The sequence below is a fragment of the Passer domesticus genome, chromosome 1, assembly GCF_036417665.1.
Source record: "Passer domesticus isolate bPasDom1 chromosome 1, bPasDom1.hap1, whole genome shotgun sequence".
NCBI classification, from domain to species: Eukaryota; Metazoa; Chordata; class Aves; order Passeriformes; family Passeridae; genus Passer; species Passer domesticus.
Window position 1 is genome coordinate 102,403,259 of NC_087474.1, and position 18,281 is coordinate 102,421,539.

General features: G+C 41.2%; 1 protein-coding gene and 1 long non-coding RNA gene across 7 annotated transcripts in view; both read left to right on the top strand.

Moving 5' to 3' along the window:
- Positions 1–18,281, top strand: part of ZNF516 (zinc finger protein 516) — a 101,818-nt gene that overhangs the window by 42,148 nt on the left and 41,389 nt on the right. For all 6 annotated transcript variants that reach the window (XM_064431873.1, XM_064431866.1, XM_064431868.1 and 3 more), the window contains exon 2: positions 194–2,212. In XM_064431873.1, the coding sequence (XP_064287943.1) occupies positions 316–2,212 (1,897 nt within the window). In that variant the 5' untranslated portion in view covers positions 194–315. The remainder of the gene's footprint in view (positions 1–193; positions 2,213–18,281) is intronic.
- Positions 8,908–15,809, top strand: LOC135307413 (uncharacterized). Its single transcript, XR_010368136.1, has 3 exons — positions 8,908–8,990; positions 9,410–9,436; positions 15,769–15,809. It is a non-coding gene; the product is annotated as an uncharacterized LOC135307413 (long non-coding RNA).

An 18,281-nucleotide genomic window follows, 5' to 3' on the forward strand; every position in this document is an offset into this window, starting at 1 on the left:
TTTAGTAATTATGCTTGTCATTGAAGTGTAGAATACCAACAAAAGAGGAACTACTGCCTTTTGGTGCAATAGATTGTCATATGGTGTGCTTCTGAGTGCAGAGTGACTGATGGAAGCTGTGGAATTCAAAACATGAACAGGTTTGAATATATTTAAGAATCTGTACATTTGTATGATTTTGTTCTTGTTTCAGGTGATCTATGCCTTCTGCTTACAAAGCACACAGGAATAAATTGGTGCTGTGGGCTCTGCGGAGTGGCTGAAAGAAACGTTACCCTGAGAATGAAGCAATAGAACACCTCCCTGCAGAACCGTATGATTGAGAACACGGTCCAGCCCTCCTCTGCTGCCCGACATGCTTTTGTCCTCCTGCCCCGCTTACCTCCTGTTGCAGTAACACAGATGGATCGTAGCAGAGAGGCAGAAATGGAGTTACGGAGATCCTCCAGCCCTGGCAAGCTAAGCAAGAACGACGTGGATGCCGACAAGACCATGTGCCACAGCTGTTGCATCTGCGGTAAAAGTTTCCCTTTTCAGAGCTCCCTGTCACAGCACATGAGGAAGCACACAGGTGAGAAGCCCTACAAATGCCCTTACTGTGATCACAGAGCTTCCCAAAAGGGCAACCTGAAGATTCACATCCGCAGTCACAGGACAGGCACTTTAAGTCAGGGGCACGAGGCAGAGATGGGAGAGGCACAGCTGGGGGAGATGGGCGTTTCAGAGGGCCTTGGCGGGTGCACCAGCCCCACTAAAAGCACGTCTGCCTGCAACAAGATCTTGAACGGTGCCACTCCGGTTGATAGCAGCAAGATCTTGTTGAGAAGCAGCAAGAAGGAGGTCACAGAGACGGCACCAGCTGAGGAGGATGACAAGCTGACCTCTTACCAGTGCACCTTCTGCAAAAACAAATTCGAAAGGAAGAAGGACCTGGAGCAGCACCTGCACCAGGTCCACAAACCGTTCAAGTGCAGGTTGTGCAGCTACATGACCCTGAGGGAGGAGACGCTGTTAAACCACATAGAGAAAGACCATATAACAGCTCAGGTCCCCAATGGGGAGACCTACACCGAGAACTGCAAGAGTGAGCTGAATGTGGGCGAGTTCCCTTGCGAAGTCTGTGGTCAGACCTTTAGTCAAACCTGGTTCCTGAAAGCTCACATGAAAAAGCACAGGGGGTCATTTGATCATGGGTGCCATATTTGTGGCAGGAGATTCAAGGAGCCCTGGTTTCTCAAAAACCACATGAAGTCGCATGGCCCCAGGTCTGGCAGCAAAAACAAACCAAAAAATGATTTGGAGCTGATTGCCACTATCAATGACGTGATACAAGAGGAGACAATTGTGACCGGCCTATCTCTGTATGAAGTTTGCACCAAGTGTGGAAATCTGTTTACAAATATGGAAAGCCTGAAAGTGCATAATGCTGTTCACTACCGTGTGCAGCCGGGCAGCACCGGGGATAAAGCTGAGGGCTTGACTGATGGGAGCCTGAGCTCCTCGGTAACCAAGCAGTTTTTCTTGCAGTGTCTCAATCTACGGCCATCTGTAGGGCTGGATAGAGTTACGAGAGGACAGTCTGGGAAAAGAGTAGCTGAGCTGGATCCGGTCAGTAGCTACCAAGCTTGGCAGCTGGCCACCAAAGGAAAAGTAGTGGAGCCCTCAGAGTATGTGAAGTATGTGGGATGGGATGAGGCCCTGGCAGATGCAGACGTGACTTACGACAAGGATAAGAGGGAGTATATCCTTGTCAACCAGGAGAAGCGCAAGCGAGACCAGGACTCACCCAGCAACCCCAAGAAGAAGAGCTGCACCAGTGGGCGCCTGGAGAAAACCGGCAGTGTCCCGGCGGGGGAGAGCTGCCCGCTTGGCCCCGGGGATCTGGACTATCGCCCTGCCTCGCGGCAGAGCCGGCGGGCCACCCAGAACAAGTCCACAGAGTGCTTCGAGTGCGGGAAGATCTTCCGCACCTACCACCAAATGGTGCTGCACTCGCGGGTGCACCGCAAGGAGCGCAGGAGCTGCAGCGAGGGCGGGACAGCCGCCCAGCCGGACCGCTACGGCTCCAGCAGTGAGGAAGGGGACTCGGGGTCCGTCAGCGGGCCCAGCACTCCTGGCTCTGCATCCGCCCCGGAGGACTCGGCCACCTCTGGCTTGGGAGAGGAGGGGGCTGAGGAAAGCTCGGAGGAGGGAGCAGCCAATCCCTTGCTAGGTAAGATCTGTCCCAGCTTTGCCCTGGTAATTGTTGCTGGTCCCCGTGTCTCCTGGTCTGGGACATAGGGATGACCAGAGGGAGAAACACGTGAAAGCATGTGAGTGAGAGGTGTTAGAGACCCCGTGTCTACTGCTTGTCTCAGTGTGGCAGCTCCTTTCTGGGGCAGGTAATAAAAGCGAGATGACATTTTTGTAATGTGCCGGTGAACTTGTATTTTGGTGAAGGGCACCTGAGAAGTATTTTAGTTGCCTATAGCAACACTGTAGGATATTCAGGGTAGCCCCCTGGATGTCTTGGGGGCTGTTTCTCCACAATTCATGGGTGTGCTGTGCAGTGTTCTGCCTGCAGTGTACAAGTGTAGCCTGTGTAGCGTAGCCCCAAAGCACATAAACTTGTTAAAACACCAGCGTGAGAGGAGTCTCTCTCCTCTTCTCCGCTTCACTTCCCAAATTGTGTTTATAACTCCAAAGGCTATAATTAATCTCTCTGGATTAAAACAGTCCTTTGAGCCCAATGCTACTAAATGGAACAAATTATTCTCCAAATAGCAGCAAAGTAAATATTTAAAAGAACACCATTAAGCACTTTCATATCTTTTTTTTTAATCCTTTATTTTTGTTGTTCACCATGCTTTGTTTATAATACCCTTTTAGAACTGTGAGATTAACCATTCTTTCCTTACTAGCCCTTCTGCTGTTTTGTTTGTTTTCTGTTTGGTGAACAAAAACGGTTTCCTCTCATTTTCATTCCTTTTGTCACAAAGAACATAGTTATCTATAGAGTTAAACTCATTTTCAAGACCATCGTGGATGAAGTAATCTGCACCATTGTGGAAGAGAGTGGGTTTATTCAATTACTTTGCTCTCTCAGATATTATATAATGTTGCCTTTTCTCCTGGCTTCACACTACACAGCAACAAAGCAACATTTTCCAGAAATGTGAATTACTGTGTTTTTCATAAACTTTTGAAGCAGTGGTGGATATATTCAGATTAATCCATGAACACCTTTTTTTTTTTTTGCTTTTTCACCTTTCCGTAAAAAAACAACTCCAGAAAGTCTAGTGACGAGCTAGATTCCTACAGATTCTTAAAATATTTGCTGTGTGATTACTTGCATGTTTAAAAGACTCAGAATTTGGCTTTCCCACGTGCTCTTGGATTCTTGAACAATTAAATTTCTTTTTGGGTACATGCCTACTTTGTGTGCAAGTTCCAGTAGCTGCCACCTGAGATACTTTGGTACAGCTGACACAAGGTGTGGTGATAAAACTGCAGATTTGTCTAGAGTTAAATGGGGCTGCCATGTTTCACCAGTGTAACGTACAGTGCTGCAGTCAGAACTGCTGTGATGGCAAACCATCTCTCTGGACATGGGCTAAAAACACTGCAACACTTCTTCGTATGATGTCCAAATAGGAAAACTGTTATATGCTCTCCATATTTTATTTCTAACAGGAAGAGTTGTCTCATATCTTTGTCTGTTCTGGTTCTTGCCTCAACTCCGGCTTTGAGCTCTTGCTGCAGGACCGAAAGGGGAGAGTTAGTCACACAGCACTTTGCTCTTTAATAGGAATTAAAGTTGCTGGCTTAACTGATGCCAGCAACTGGAAACTCACTTCTTTGGGTACCAAATTGATGCTTGTTTGCTTTAACTGTAAAGAAGCAGCAAACTGATGGGCCTGAATAAAGGCATGTTTTGGAAAAGGGATATATTTGCATTGATGGGCTGGGAGGGTGGCTGCTGCATTTTATATTTGCTAACATCACAGCTGAAGAGCTAATGAAGTATTTAATTGGCTAATGAGAAATGTTTCAGTGCAAGAGAAATGTTGCCTATTACTAGAGGTTATTTAACTCAAATCATGTCTCAACAAAGGGAACATTTTTTACAAATTATAGAGTTTTTTAATTTGAAAGAAAGTTTAAGGTTTTTTTACTTATTTGTTTTGTTATGTATAAAAGGTGTTCTCATAGGTAAATGTTCAGGACTAAAGTTTCCCAATTGTATCTTTTTGGTATGGAGGTTTATTGGCACTGCCCTGGTATTGTGTTCTAAGGAACTGGAGTCCTTCTGTCCAGCAAGCTGTAATATTAATTTTATTCTTTTCCAGATTCTGCTGTAATTCAAGAGGGGTTTTTTTTCCCTCCCCTATGAACAATAACTTAAGGTATTGTTGGAAATTCCAAATATGGAATATAGGCCATATTTGCCCTCATGTATGTGCCTGCAAAAATGAGGTGTTCTGGTGTGGCCTTGAAGCACATTTTGTCCTAGAACTGCTGTAGTTTGCTATCCTTTGCTGCAGCTTTTTTTAGTTACTTTTCCAGGTGAAGATTTTCCATCAAGAATAGAGCACCAGCCCCATGGATAGACTTCATCCCCAGTGGAGGCAGACAAGCAGGGCTCTCAGTTCCTGTTCCTGAAATTATTTCTACATCATTATTTTCACTCAGGCCGTAATCAGGAAAATCTTGTGCTACTCAAAAGGTTATACAATATCTGCTGGGTGGGTTGTTTATTTTTTTTTTTTACTTTCCTATATTTATTCTCTGTTTTTCCCTTCCATGCATTGCTATGTTATCCTGTGTCAGAGAAGGGCCTTGAGACTGCCAAGTATTGAAGGCTCTGTCCTTGACTCAGCTGAAAGTATTCCTTTGTGAATTTAATTCTTAATAATCTGAGGAGTGCTGTTGACGCATGGGGTCTTGCAGCAGGGAAGCTGGCAGGACACCTCTGTGGTCACTTAGGGCCAGCAGGTGTAGGGGCTGGAAGAGGGATTATTGACAGGGCTCACTGGGAGACGAGCAAGAATTGGGGTTGAGAGGCTCTATGGCAGGCACTCCTTTAAACAGGAATTTGCCCCTACTGCCTTTGTCAGTAACATCTCAGGCACTGGGGTGTAGTGCTGCAAACCCAGTTTATCAGCTGCTGGGCTGACTGCAAAGTGTGCTTCGTCTGGTTGGAGGGAGGGTAAATATGAGTTTTGTAGAGCTACACATAGTGTACTGTGTGATACCTGTCATGCAGAGATCACTCATGAAGTATTTGTGCTTTGTGTGACAGCTGTGTGAGAAGAGGTGGCTCAGAGCACTTTTGCTTCCCTGAGACCAGACTTTGAATGTTTTTGAGGTATTCCTGCCCCAGATGATTCTTCATTTTTATTTATCATTCAAGCCTCTTGCAAAACTGTACCTGAATGTTCACCGAGTTGCATCCAAAGCTGTGTGAACCATGTGTAGATTGTTGCTTACCTCTTCCTCAAATTGAGGTTTTTGGCTGGGTTTTTAAAATTACTTTTGTTTTTCCCTGAGAAGAACCCCAGAGATAGGACTGAGAGAATAGTGAGGGATTATATATGTGTTGATAAAAGTGAAAGGAAAACACTGTTTTTATAATCTTTTGTCTTCTCACCTAATGTAGTTTTAGAGATATGAAAGTAATTTGCTGGTTCGTATTTTTAAGGCATGAGCCCCTTCATTGCCATGGTGATTTTAGCAGCGAAGGTGTTTGGGTTTGTTACATTAGGCTATATGTCAGTCCTGAAATGAAGAAAGAACAATTTTTGAGGCTGTGACTGCTGTTGGCAGGTGGAAAGATGAGGAAGTGAAAAGAATTTAAATACCTCTTGGTTCTTGGCAAGCATGGAGTAAAAGCACAGACCTGAGATAGCCCAGCCAGTGAGGAAGTGCCATCCAGGTGGTACTTCCTCTTGCATGCATGTGTCAGTCTGGGCTGGAAGTAAATGTTAAAGTTAATCTAGGAAGGGAAAACAAAGAAAATAAAGGAAAAAAGAAAGGAAAAGGACTGTTACATAGGAATAATGGAGAGGAATGCTGCTTCTAACATGGCCGTGTCAAGGAAGGACATCAAGGAGAGGAGAGGAGAGGATGTATCGCCTTGGAATGCTGCTTCCAGTGAAAGCCAACTTGTGTATTCTATTTCCTTTATCTCCTGCCACTGCTGTCCCTTCTCTTTGCCTTTTTTTTCCCTTCTCTTGGACTCCTCTGATTTTTTGAAATGCTTTAAGGAGAGACTGATTCACCTGTATTGCAGACACGTTTGTACTGCACTAGGCTGACTGCGAGTGAGGGTTGTTGTGCTGGGCCCTGTACCAATACTGCTTTCAGCACAAGAAGCTGGTGACCTGGCTGAGGTGGACACAAGACTGCAGAATATAAAAAAACCCTCAAAACAGTGAATACAAAACAGTGGTGTGTGGCTGTGCTTGGTTTACCTCAGGAATCACTGGCGGTATGGTGGGACCTGCTTAGAACATGAGCACCATGAAGGAGTGGGATGAGATGGGAGTAAGGTGCAGGGTGGAGAGAAAGGAGAATGGGGGAAGGCAGAGGGACCTTGGTGAAGGGAGCTGGGCCCCATGATGAGGTTTCAGGGAGGATGGGGGGCTGAAGAGGGGTGTGCTGTGGCATTGGAGTTCAGACCCTCCAAAGCAGTGCCAGCACTTGTGGCTTGCACTGAAGCTGTAAAGGCTCATGATGTGCTGTGCTCAGGTGGGTCACTCCAAGAAGATTTCCATGTGAAATCCAGAAGGTCTGGACCTCTTTATGTTTGTTACATTTCAAAAACTCTTAGAAGAGCATGGCCAGAGACTGATTCAGTATCCTTTTTTTAGTAAACTGAAGAAGAGACAGCTGCCTGTGAATTGCTTACAGGTTATACAGTCTTGGGGATGTAACACATACCATTTTTCCCAGGCCTGTTACATGGAAATCCTATATATGAACTGGAATGCTTGAATAGAAACATAACATTAGCAAGCTCTGAGGAAAAAGAGTAGGGGAGATTCATGAAGCATACATTTGGACTTTGTTTTGCTTAGATATGAATTATAATAAGTCCAGGAACTGGAACTTTATTGAAAAGTGCATATTTTTGGAAGTCTTTTGATGTAAAATAATTCAAAAGTAAAAGTGGTTTAGAATTGCTTTAATATTTTAGTAAAGCAGCAAGATTGTAATTTTTGGGAGGAAAGCAACAATAGGAATGAAACAGCTAAGCAAATGAAATTAGGAAAATAAAAATATATAGTAATTCCAGAGAACAGAGTTAGTTCTAGTAAATGTTTTCTGTTGCTAGCATGAGTGTATGGAACAGCTGCCAGTATCCAGTACCAGGACTTCATTGTTCTTACATGAAAAAGTGTTTCTCTGTTGGCAGAGGGAGGTCTCTCCACTATGTAAAAGTCAAACATTTTTATTACATGTCTTGATTAATTATACTTCAGATGCTTCTCATGCCAGACTGTCACTTAGTGTAAATCCCACAGTATCGTGCTGCTAAGGGCAGTGCTCTTGGGGCATTTTACACCAAATGATATCTTGTTCTATATGTACAGTCTTAAGTATGTTTAAGTTATTTAGCTTATTTAGTTTGCTGAAGGAGCATATAACAAACTGGTGAATGTTTCAGTGCTGGACAATTGGTAACTATTGCCCCAGGCTTCCAAGAAATAAGGCTGTTTCAAGAAGGAACAGTGTCTCAGAACTGTGAAGATAAGAGTGTTATCTGTTCACACGTTCACCAGTTAATTTGGGCATTGCTGTGGGGGGGTTGTTGGAATATAAACCCTTTCAGCTTTATAACTCAAACTCATTGTTTGGATTCTTAACTCCAGTGAGATCAATGAAACTCTGGGACTTGGAATTACAGGCAAATTGATGCTTCAAATCATAGGGGAAGTTGAGCAGAGGCAAAGACCCTGTGCTAGCAGTATAGAGATCCATTAGATGTTGGTTGGGGCTTAGCAGAGTTTAGCTGTTCCTTAAAGCAGATTTGGACTAGATCCGTTACCTACTTTGTTACCTAATTTGAACACATCTAATAGCATTTAGAAATTTCTCTTTCCTATCTGCCTTGCTGCAATGCAAGTCCAGTGTAATGGACTGTAATGACAGTCCAGTGATGATGCATGTTAGCAAAGCTGTATGCAGTGTGGTACTTTCTCATGATCTGAGGTTTCTCTGCAAAACACTGCAGGTTGAACCATCATTTTTGACCAGTACAGGCCTGTGTGTATCTATCTCCACAGCAGCCACTTGTTACTTTTTCCTCTCCTTTGGACTCTTTCCTCCCTCTTTGGACTCTCCTCAGGACTGCAGATGGTATCTTCTACGTGAGTATGCACATTCCTGTGGTGTTGCCCTCAGCAGTATTTTTTGATTCTATTTGTCTTTAACTGTGGGTTGATCTTAATGGGAATACCTGCTGAGGAAACAGAACAAAATATAAATTATGCTGACTGTCCCAAGAAAATGGATAGCAAGAAGAATTCTGGCAGCCAGGATCGATGCAGTGTGTACTGAGAGGAGAGGGAGAGAAAAGCAGTGGGACTTTAACCACTAAAAAGTGGTTAAAACCTCCCTTGCCAGGTGGCACCTCACACACATGAAGTTGCTTGCCCCTTCTGTATTTTAGGCTGATGGTGGGAGGGAGCTATGCTTCAGCAAATCCGTGCAGGAAGTGTTTGATTGGAGCAGGGCAGCAATGCTTTGGCATAAAGCAGTCTGTACCCTTTAATGCTATCCATTAACCTGACATCATACTGACTAAGGAACATGCAACAATTGCCCTGTAGGAATCTTAGGTAAATTCCACTGTGTTCCTGATTACCACACTTTGCTCTGCATTACCAACGCCTGTTTTACTCAGTCCCATGTAATGTGGGTGGCCAGCAAGAGTGTTAAACAGCAATTCAAGTTCCTCTTGAAACGAGGCATGGTGATGAGGAGCAGATAACACACAGTCAGCTCAAGTCAGAGCTAAGGATTGCTGGCTGAGCTTGGGATACTTCAGTAGATTAATGGCTTGTCGTGACAGATTGCCTTTATTGCTGCTCAGAGAGAATTTCTTAAGCACCATTTTGAAGTTATTAGACAAACTGTAGTACTACTTTTATTCCTTGTAAACATTTAAGTGAGGGTGTTAAGTGCAGAAGAACTTAGTGCATGTCAAAGATATTTCTGCTGTATTTAGCTTTAAATGTTAGTGTTCCTTTTTTGCAGGTTACCATATACAATTACAAGTGACACAATGAGATAGAAGTATTATTTAGGCAGTTTATTGTAGCTGTGCTTTTGTGATATAAGCAAAAACACAGCTCAGCTTGGAAGAAAAATGGTACAAGATGCTAAGAGAGAGATAGGTTTACCCAGCCTTTATTTTATCTCTCAGGATGTAAGGAAGTGTGGTTTCTTAAAGGTAGGTCATAGTAGGATAAGCTTTGCCCTGAAGCTTATAGAAAATGCCCAAGATTATTTCTTCATGCTACTACTTTCACAGTTTTTGGAAATGTTGTCCCAAGAGCTCCTTCAGAGGATTGTTTATGTCTTCGTTTATTCCTTCCTGAGCTGTCAGTCATCATTCCACACTTAACATACACTGGCATTAAAAAAAAAGATATGTTTCCAAGGGTGTGGAAAGGTATTGGCCATCTTGGTTTCAGTTTATGCATTCAAAAATACCCCTTTATGATTAAGTCAGTTGCACAGGGATTCCAGTGCTGATACTGGGCTTTTAGCTCTTCCTCAGTAAATACAATAAATGTCTGCCTATAGGAATGTGCACTTGGAAATCGTGCTGCATGGAACCTCAGTTTTAACAAATCCCTCACTTCTTGACACCTGCTCTAACCTTGCTGCCTTGTAAACGTCAGTTTAGCATCTCTGGTAATTTTTTGTACTGGATGTTTCTATTACATCAGACTGTAGCGTGTGAAATACTGCTTTGTGACATTTACAGTCAAAAGATCACATTGTGTAGTGCTTTTATTTTCAAGCAGTTTCTGATCCGTGAGTGAGGACTGCCTCCCCCAGCTAGTAAAACAAGATTCAGACGAAGAAAATTGTGATGGTAGTGTTTTAATCTGATTCCCAAATACTTTGGTAGCTCCATGACTGTGCTTAGTGGGATTCTGCTGATCTGTAAATGACAGCTAACGAGGGGCTTGTATAAATGTCTTTAATGTTAAATCTTTTTGCGGTTCTTAACATTATGGTTCATAGTTTGCCCTTGATCAGAAGTCAAATTTTCTTTTTTACTGCATTAGGTTTGGCAGTAGATACACTCAGTGGATGGGATGGGCTGAATTCTGGGATGTGAAATGTGGGGGAGTTCCAGCGCTGCACAGTATATAAAAGCAATGTGTGGTTGGGCCTAGCCTTAGTGGATAATTTGTTTTCTGCAGGTGTGTTTTACAAATACAAGTTTTACTAGGTTTCACTTGACTTCACTTTATTACTTTTTAACCCAGTAGTCTCATTCAGGCACTGGATCACTTTGCTGTGAAAGAACCTGACTGTGGTACCAGTTGTACCAGTAAAAGTCAAGAGCAACTTTGCTGCAGTTAAGGGAACCCTTTGTGACGGGAGCATCAATAGCTTTTCCTATTCTCAGTTTTCTTTTGATTGCCTACAAGATTTATCGTCAGCAAGCCTGTATTTTTTAGGGACATGAAAAGCATATAGTGAATTTTATTGAAACTGTGGAGGAAGACTTTGAATTTTGCATTATGATTTTCACTGCCTTAGGCTTTGAAGGAGACTTTTGGATCCTTGTACTTGGTGTACAGTGTGATTGCTACTGTCCCATATTTTGTAACTGACAGATTGACATTATTTTCAATCCCCTGAATGGATTTGTAAATGTGTAGGGAACTTACATTCATGGTGAATTTGTTTTTCTTGTTTATAGACAGCATGGGTTTGGACTGGAAAATTGCAGAATACTTTGGCCCTGATACAGCAATAGCTATAACTGCTGGCTTGATTTTAAGCATATGAGCAGTAAGATTGGGATCATTGTTAACTGCTTTGTTGAACCACTTGGCACCTAATGGCCTGAGATTACAGAAGAATAGGGAAATCTTTCTTTTCTCTAATCAATGCCAGTGTAAATTGCATATCCTGAAATGCACAGTAGCATGTAAACTTTACAGGGGGTAAGACTAGGGGAGGAGCAAGTCTCAGAATTGTCTTTTGTGGATATGCTTTTGATGGCTTCGGTTAGGCTTTAGCAGTGGTGAGGGCAAAATTCCAACCTTTCATCCTTTTAAAGTGCAGAATCTCTATTGAGAAAGTGTCCATGTGAAAGGCAAAAGTACTCGCTCAGTTGATGATTATTGTAACTTTGATACGGGTTCTTACTCAACATGGATTTAGAGCATAAGATACTCATCCTTGTACAGGACCTGTGGGGAAAGTTTTGCCCTCCTGCTTTCAGAACTTTGTTTTCCAGGTTGGTAATCTCAAACCTGAGTTATTACTTCATTATCTCTGTTACTTCAAATAACAGAAAAATAAATAGCCATTAAAGCGATTGTTTCTGTCATATCGCAGGTATAAAGCTAAAAAGTTTAGTTTTATTTGGTAGCCAGAATTTAGGATTTACACCAACTCAGATTTTTTTAAATTTTTTATATATTTAATTTTTTTTTATTACAGGATGCAAAATCACAGATTTTATTTATTTATTTAAAGACTAAATTTAGGGTTAGTTTGTAATATAAGGCACTCCCAAACCTTGTGTTTCTTTGAGATAACAAATTCATCAGGCAGTTGAAGGCATCAGCTACACCTAACAGCACTTCAGAGGTGTGTGTTATCTTAGGATAGCATATGTCTTGTGATGTCTTACTGCTTAAATAGCATTTGAGGCAAGCTGTTGTCAGCAAAACCTAAATATTTGGGGGGGAGAAAAAAGCATAACTACAAGGGAAATATATGGGCTCTTTGGGAAATGTGAACCTCAGGTCTAAAGGGCTTTTTTTTTTTTTTTTTTTTTTTTTTTTTCCCCTCTCATCTCTTTCCTCCTGTGAAACATTTTCTGGGTGTTTTGACAGTAGAGGTCTTTCACCAGTGTCATGATGGTGAAGGACTAAATGCAACGACTCAGAATAATAATGGGATATAAAAGACTTCGTCTCTTCCTATGGCTGCTGTGCCCCAAGGTAGTAGAGCAGATGCTGTGTTTCCCTGCTGGCTTTTGCATGTTTTGGTAGGTGTAGCACTACTGAACCAAGGGTATAATCAGTTTTCTGTGATTTAGCCTTTATTCAGTAGGTAGTAAAGCCTTTTTTTGCTAGATAATGAAGCAAACAGATCTGTCTCTTCCCTTAAAAGAGAATTCAGGAAGTACAGCTTACAATGCACATGGAACATATTAATCCTAAACCCCTTATAATACTTTGCAGAAGTTTCTTGTCCTTGCACGTCTGTATCCACATGCACAGAAATTTCCCAGAAATGTCTTAACCTTAAGTACTGTTGAAGCCTGGAGGAGCCTTAAAAATACTCAAACACAGAATGACAAGTAAAGTTGTAACAGGAAAAAATTAATCGTTCCTTAGATTGTTCTGGGACAACAAAATGGGTGCACATAAGTGAGGATCTCTTACTTGCTACTGTAATGCTAAATATATTTGACCAGGAAGCCTCAGTGCTGTTAGTTTTGTGGAAGTAGAGAGTGTTATGCTTTTTTTAGTTTAATATACACAGTCATGACACATAAATTGCAATTAAAACATAATAATATAATTTTGCAAGTTATTAGGATTATTTAATCTTATGTGTTATCAGCACGCAAATGTCCAATACTAAACCTCATAATGGAAATGAAATGCTATTAATTCCTAATGAAGTTTTTATGTGCCAAGTAAGATTTTCTGCTATACTGACATTTCTTGGTCAATTATATTAGAACAAGATTGTGGTTTTTTTTTTTTTTTAAAAAGTATCTTAGCATATATTCAGTAAGTTGAAATACTGACTTCACTCAACCAAGGCATCATGGAAAGTACTCTTCATAAAGTATTTACTCAAATTCCAGTTTTGCAACTTTCTTTGAGGCCTTTAGAAGCCAAAAGGAAAGAAACCTGATACCTAGGGAAGAAAGGAAGGTTGGAAAGGGCCAAAACCATAATGTAATTAAAAAGTCCATCAAGCAGAAAAAGGTTTGTTGAGAAAGACAAAAATTCAGAAAGTGTATGAGTTTATGTAACAAGTATAGATAAATAAATCTACATGGTAAAGGGAATGATGTGTTACTATTGGAGGTGCATCCAGATGATGTAAACAGCTTCTTCTGGAAGCTCATTGACAGTTCCAAGCAGATCTCTGTTGCTGACAGCCCTCCAGAGATCCCTGTTGTAGTGGGGAGTGAGAGCCATGCTAAAGCACAAGCCAGAAATGTGGTAACTGCCCTGTTGGTGAATTTGCTTTCTGACATGCACATGTTTAATCTGATGCATGATATCAAGGTTATCTCACGGCATATACACTGTAGGATTACCAATCCATATTTCCTTTGTTGAGGGTCCCAACTGGGAGTGAGCTAAAGTGCCATTTTATGATGTATCCCGGTGTTGCTGTGGGCAAGCCAGGCACTCAGGCTGGTGCTGCCGAGAGCTGGGTGATGGATGGGGCCTGGCTGGGGATATTTTCCTTTGTATTTTCCTCCGATGTGTTTGTGAGTTGAAGGAAGTGATAGAAGAGTTTGTCTTGAAGGGTCTGGATTTCAGGCTCTTGTCAGCTGCAAACCATAGGTGGTTTGTGTAGGAGTGGGGAGCCTTAGGAGCAGCCTTGGAAAAGAGCTGAATCAATGGCTCAAGGAAGTAAGCTGGAGGTAAAAGCATGCTGTGTTTGCATCAGTGGTGTCACAGTGTTGGCTTACTTATGGGAGGAGGTCCATAAGGATAGCCAGGGCCTGGAGCAGCACATGTCAGGGAGGTTGGCATGCTGTGGGAACTCATCCTATGTGGGCACAGCTGGCATTTGGGAACAGAGTATTGTTGAAAGGAAGGAAATGACTGACCACAGAGAAAAAGTGGAGCACCAAAGACGAAGGTGCTGTAACTCGGTGTCATCCTGCTTATGTTAGGAGGTGGGAGTGAATTGGGGAAGGAGGACACACAGTGCTCCTGCTACAGCCCTGCATGAGCATTCCCAGCATCTGAAGCTGTGCACAGCTGCAGAGCAGGTGAAAGAAAAGAAGGTAAAAGTTTCTTTCAGGTCCTGATAACAGTGGAAATAGAAAAGGGAAGGAGAAGTGATAGGGAAACATACTAATGAGGGATTCCATTTTGATATGTATCTTAGTGTTTCACCTGGCAGATCACAAGGATAATGATGTTCCTTTGTACCTTTTCATCTGAGTGCATGAGTGGCAGGAGATAATTGTTATATTTGGAGAAATACTTAGAAAGAAAACATTTGTACCTTTATATCTGTTTCACTTTCCTGCTGTGTGGGGAAAAGGATTAAAAGTATTTTTATCAAAAGTGTTATTGAATGAAAGATTCAAAATGATGAAGTGCTGGACTATGAAAACATGATTACTTAAAACTGGTGTGACTGGACCTCTTAGCTTAAATGTAGCATGTTATTTCAAAGGCACTAAAGCCAGAGGGATAACTTGCCCCAGATGTTTAGATTCAGTGGAGCAGTCGCACATGGTGTTTTGAACAAAGTTGCCTATACCCTAATAATGGTATTTTGTGAATAATACTGTAATTTCAGACACCTTTCTTTGTCTGTATTTTATACACAAATAAATTGGCACCCATGGCAAGCACAGTGTTTGTCAAACTAGCTTCAAAATCTTAATGTATTGCTTTCTTGTTACAGTGACTTCAAATACTTGCTTTGTTTCTTTAATGAAATTAACAGCTTGTTGAGAGCTAAGGTTGCATGTTGGATCCATAATCAGTTTTATTTATACAGAATATTTTATTTTCTGTCTTTCTTTCATTTTGGGGGCATTTATATATTAACAGAACTTGCATTAACTCCTGCTGTTTATTCTTTACCCTTAAGCTACAGCCCTTTGTTGTAGCATCACAGTGTTGACCCTGGAACCAATTACTATGCATAACATCCAGAGGATGATGAGGCTTATTTGCAGCTATTGTTTTCCAGTAGTCCTGGTGTACGTAATTCTTGTACTGCAGTAGGATAACTCTGTTTAAGAACTTTGTTACACTACCTGGCCAAAACCAATAGTAAAAGCAATAAAAAATAGGCTCCTTTGCCAGTCTCATGTTTTACAGTCCCAAGAGCACAGCTGGGAAAGCTGCAGCGTTCTTCCTGCATTTGGAGAGTTGGGATGTTCTCCATTAGTTTTGATGTCTGTCGCTTCCCTGGAAGTGAGTGCATGTGTAAATGTGATACAGATGTTGTATGAAAGCTTAATTGTGCCTCTCTTTACTTTAACCTTTGGCGCTGTTCTGCTTTGACGCCCACCCTCCCACCCCAAAAGGCTTTTCCTGAGAAGAGAAGGGAAACCGTTTTCCCATTCCTCTCTTACTCGAGAGTTAATTATATTTTGCACTGTGACTACACCTCAGCAAAAGCTGAATGGAGAAACAAGACTCCTTACAAAAAGGCGGAAGTTTTTAGGCGAGCTTAGATTTTCCATTCCTTCTTAGGACTTAGAAGTCCTTACTGATTTTAGCCAAAGGAAGAAATCCCACCCTGAGGTTAGATTTCATCCATGTGCTTGGTTTCTGAGAGAGCTTAAATCTTCACATTTGGTTGCAGGTCGTTGACAGCCAACTCGGTTAAGTTGTCACAGGTGCAACTGCAAGCAGCCAGCAGGAACTGAAGAAGCACGGGTAATCCCACTTAGGAAATCCCCCAGTAGCTTGGTGCTCCCTTGAAGCAGAACACCAGAAATACAGTTAGTGGCAGTTAGGGGAAAAAAAAGGAAGAAAAGAAATCCTTGCTCATGAATCAAAATTAAAGCAATATACACTTCTCTAATTTCTGGGGTTGCCATATTTTCACTGCTCTTATTACAGTCTTCTTCTCTCTGGCCTCCTAAAAACCAAGAAGAAATTGCTTGATCATTTTCTTTAACTAATACTGTACTCTGGTTCTGGGATGCCAGATATGCAGTCAGACTGGATGAACCAGTTTAATTTTATTCTGCTGTATTTATTTGTGCTGTATTTATTTTTGTATATGCCTTTTTTCCCGTTGAGTTTTCATGCTTTCACAATCACCAGTGTAATCTCTTCCCTCTTTATTTGCACCCCCCCAACAGAGCAAATGAAACAAGCCATTTTTTCAAGAAGTCTGAGACCCAACTTCTTTATATTATCAGATAAGCAATGACAAGAATAGTCTCATAATTTTGATTAATAACTGTAGCATAGATTTTTTTTTTCTAGTTACCTGAATCATGATTTAATGCGATTGTCAAAATCAAATCTGGTTCTAAACTAACATGGCTTGTAACGTATGTTTGGGGAAGAAAATTAATTGAGCAGATCTGAGACAGTTTTGGTGTTTGTTGTTTTTAGGGTTTTTTTCCCAGAAGAGGAGCTTCCTGTCTCTTTCTAGAAAAATGGTCAGCTTTTCTGGGGAGGAAGAAGTATGTGAAATACATTATTTTGTATATTATTTAAAACAAAAAAACCACAGCAACCTCATCTTGTTAATTAACTTCTGTTGGTCAAAAATACTTTTTTTAAATTTTATTTTTTGCTGTATCTTTTAAGGACACAACTTCCATTTTCACAGAATTATATATATGGGGTTTTTTTCTATTAGAAAGAGGCAGAGTCACAATGTCACAGAATCATTTCCAAGTGGAAAGCTTGGCAAAGTCCCCAAGGGAAAAGTAAGGGAACTTTAAACAGAGATCAAAACAGAGAATTAAGGAGTAGATAATGGTATATATGAGAACTGTGAAAGTGTTAATGACCAAAATCTTCCAGAAGGATTTCCCACTGCGTATTAGCATTTTCAAGCATACAGCTGTGTCTAATTACCTAAAACTGATGTACAGTGCAATTAATGCTGATCTGAAGCACCAGGTAACAGGGCAGCTGACCATCTATGGGAACAAATAACCAATGTCTGTGCAATCTGGGCATATAAATGCACGAGGAGCATATTCAGATATTCACAGACCTTTGCAGGCCCAGCTTCTGAGCCAGTGCCATTCCCTGCCCTCACACTGGACACAGATACTTGGAAGTCAAGTGAAAAAAGAGCAGAGAGAAAGCCAGTCAGTCAGGAGCACAGTGTCTAAAGTTCAGGGAAAACATTTCTAGATGCTGTTTCAAGCCATAAATAAAAATAATCCAGCAAATAGTTACTGCAAAAATAGAAGCAATCTGACTTTTTAAAATTTCTGAACAGCTGATATCATGACCCTGTATTCTTTGTTATTTATGGAAATCTGCTACTTGCCAGACTGTGAAAATGGCTGCCTGCTTGTATATATATTATTTTTGAATTGCTTATAAGCCAGCAGCCACATTTTCACTAAGAGCTTAATAAAATATAAAAGATGGAAAAGACAGCATCTCTTTATTAATACCTAGATATGAAACTATTTCAATACTTTAAACATACAAATCATTTGTGTGAAACAAAAAGGCTGGAAAAGCTTTCCCAAATAAATGACTGTCATCAAAGCTTCTTTCCATATAAGGCTCATATTTCATCTCCAGGCCTAGCTAAAAAGAACAGAAATACATGATCATCACATAATTAATAAATTATTCCCTTCTGATGGTGTAGTAATTTTACTAGGCTTTCTTTAAAGTGCAGTTAGTTATTTTCCTACATTATGAACTTTGTTTGAGCTTAATATCTTGTATTTTGCTCAGCTGTTGTAAGGCAAAACTAATCTTAATAACTGATTTGCTAAATGCTGCTGTTTGTGTTTGCCTGTCTATGTCAAGTATAGCATGGGCATTTTAACTAGCTGAGAAATTACATGGAGGCAACACAGTTAAGTGAGTGACAAATTACTTGTTTGCTGTCAAATCTGTTTCCCTCTGTCTTGTTTTCAGCTCACTCTGCCACCATACCAACCGCTCAGCCAATTCAGCTGTAAATTTCTTAGTGGAAACTATGCAGTCTCTTCAACTGCCCTGTCTCCAAACCAATGTTTCAAAGCAAATTCCAGACTTGGAAGTATGTATTCATAAGCCTTGGGAGTGGAATAGCTGAGAGTCTGACCCATCAAAAGCAACCACTGACTGTATATGTGAAAGGTGTCTACAGCCTGACCACTACACACAAGCTGTTAAACTTGG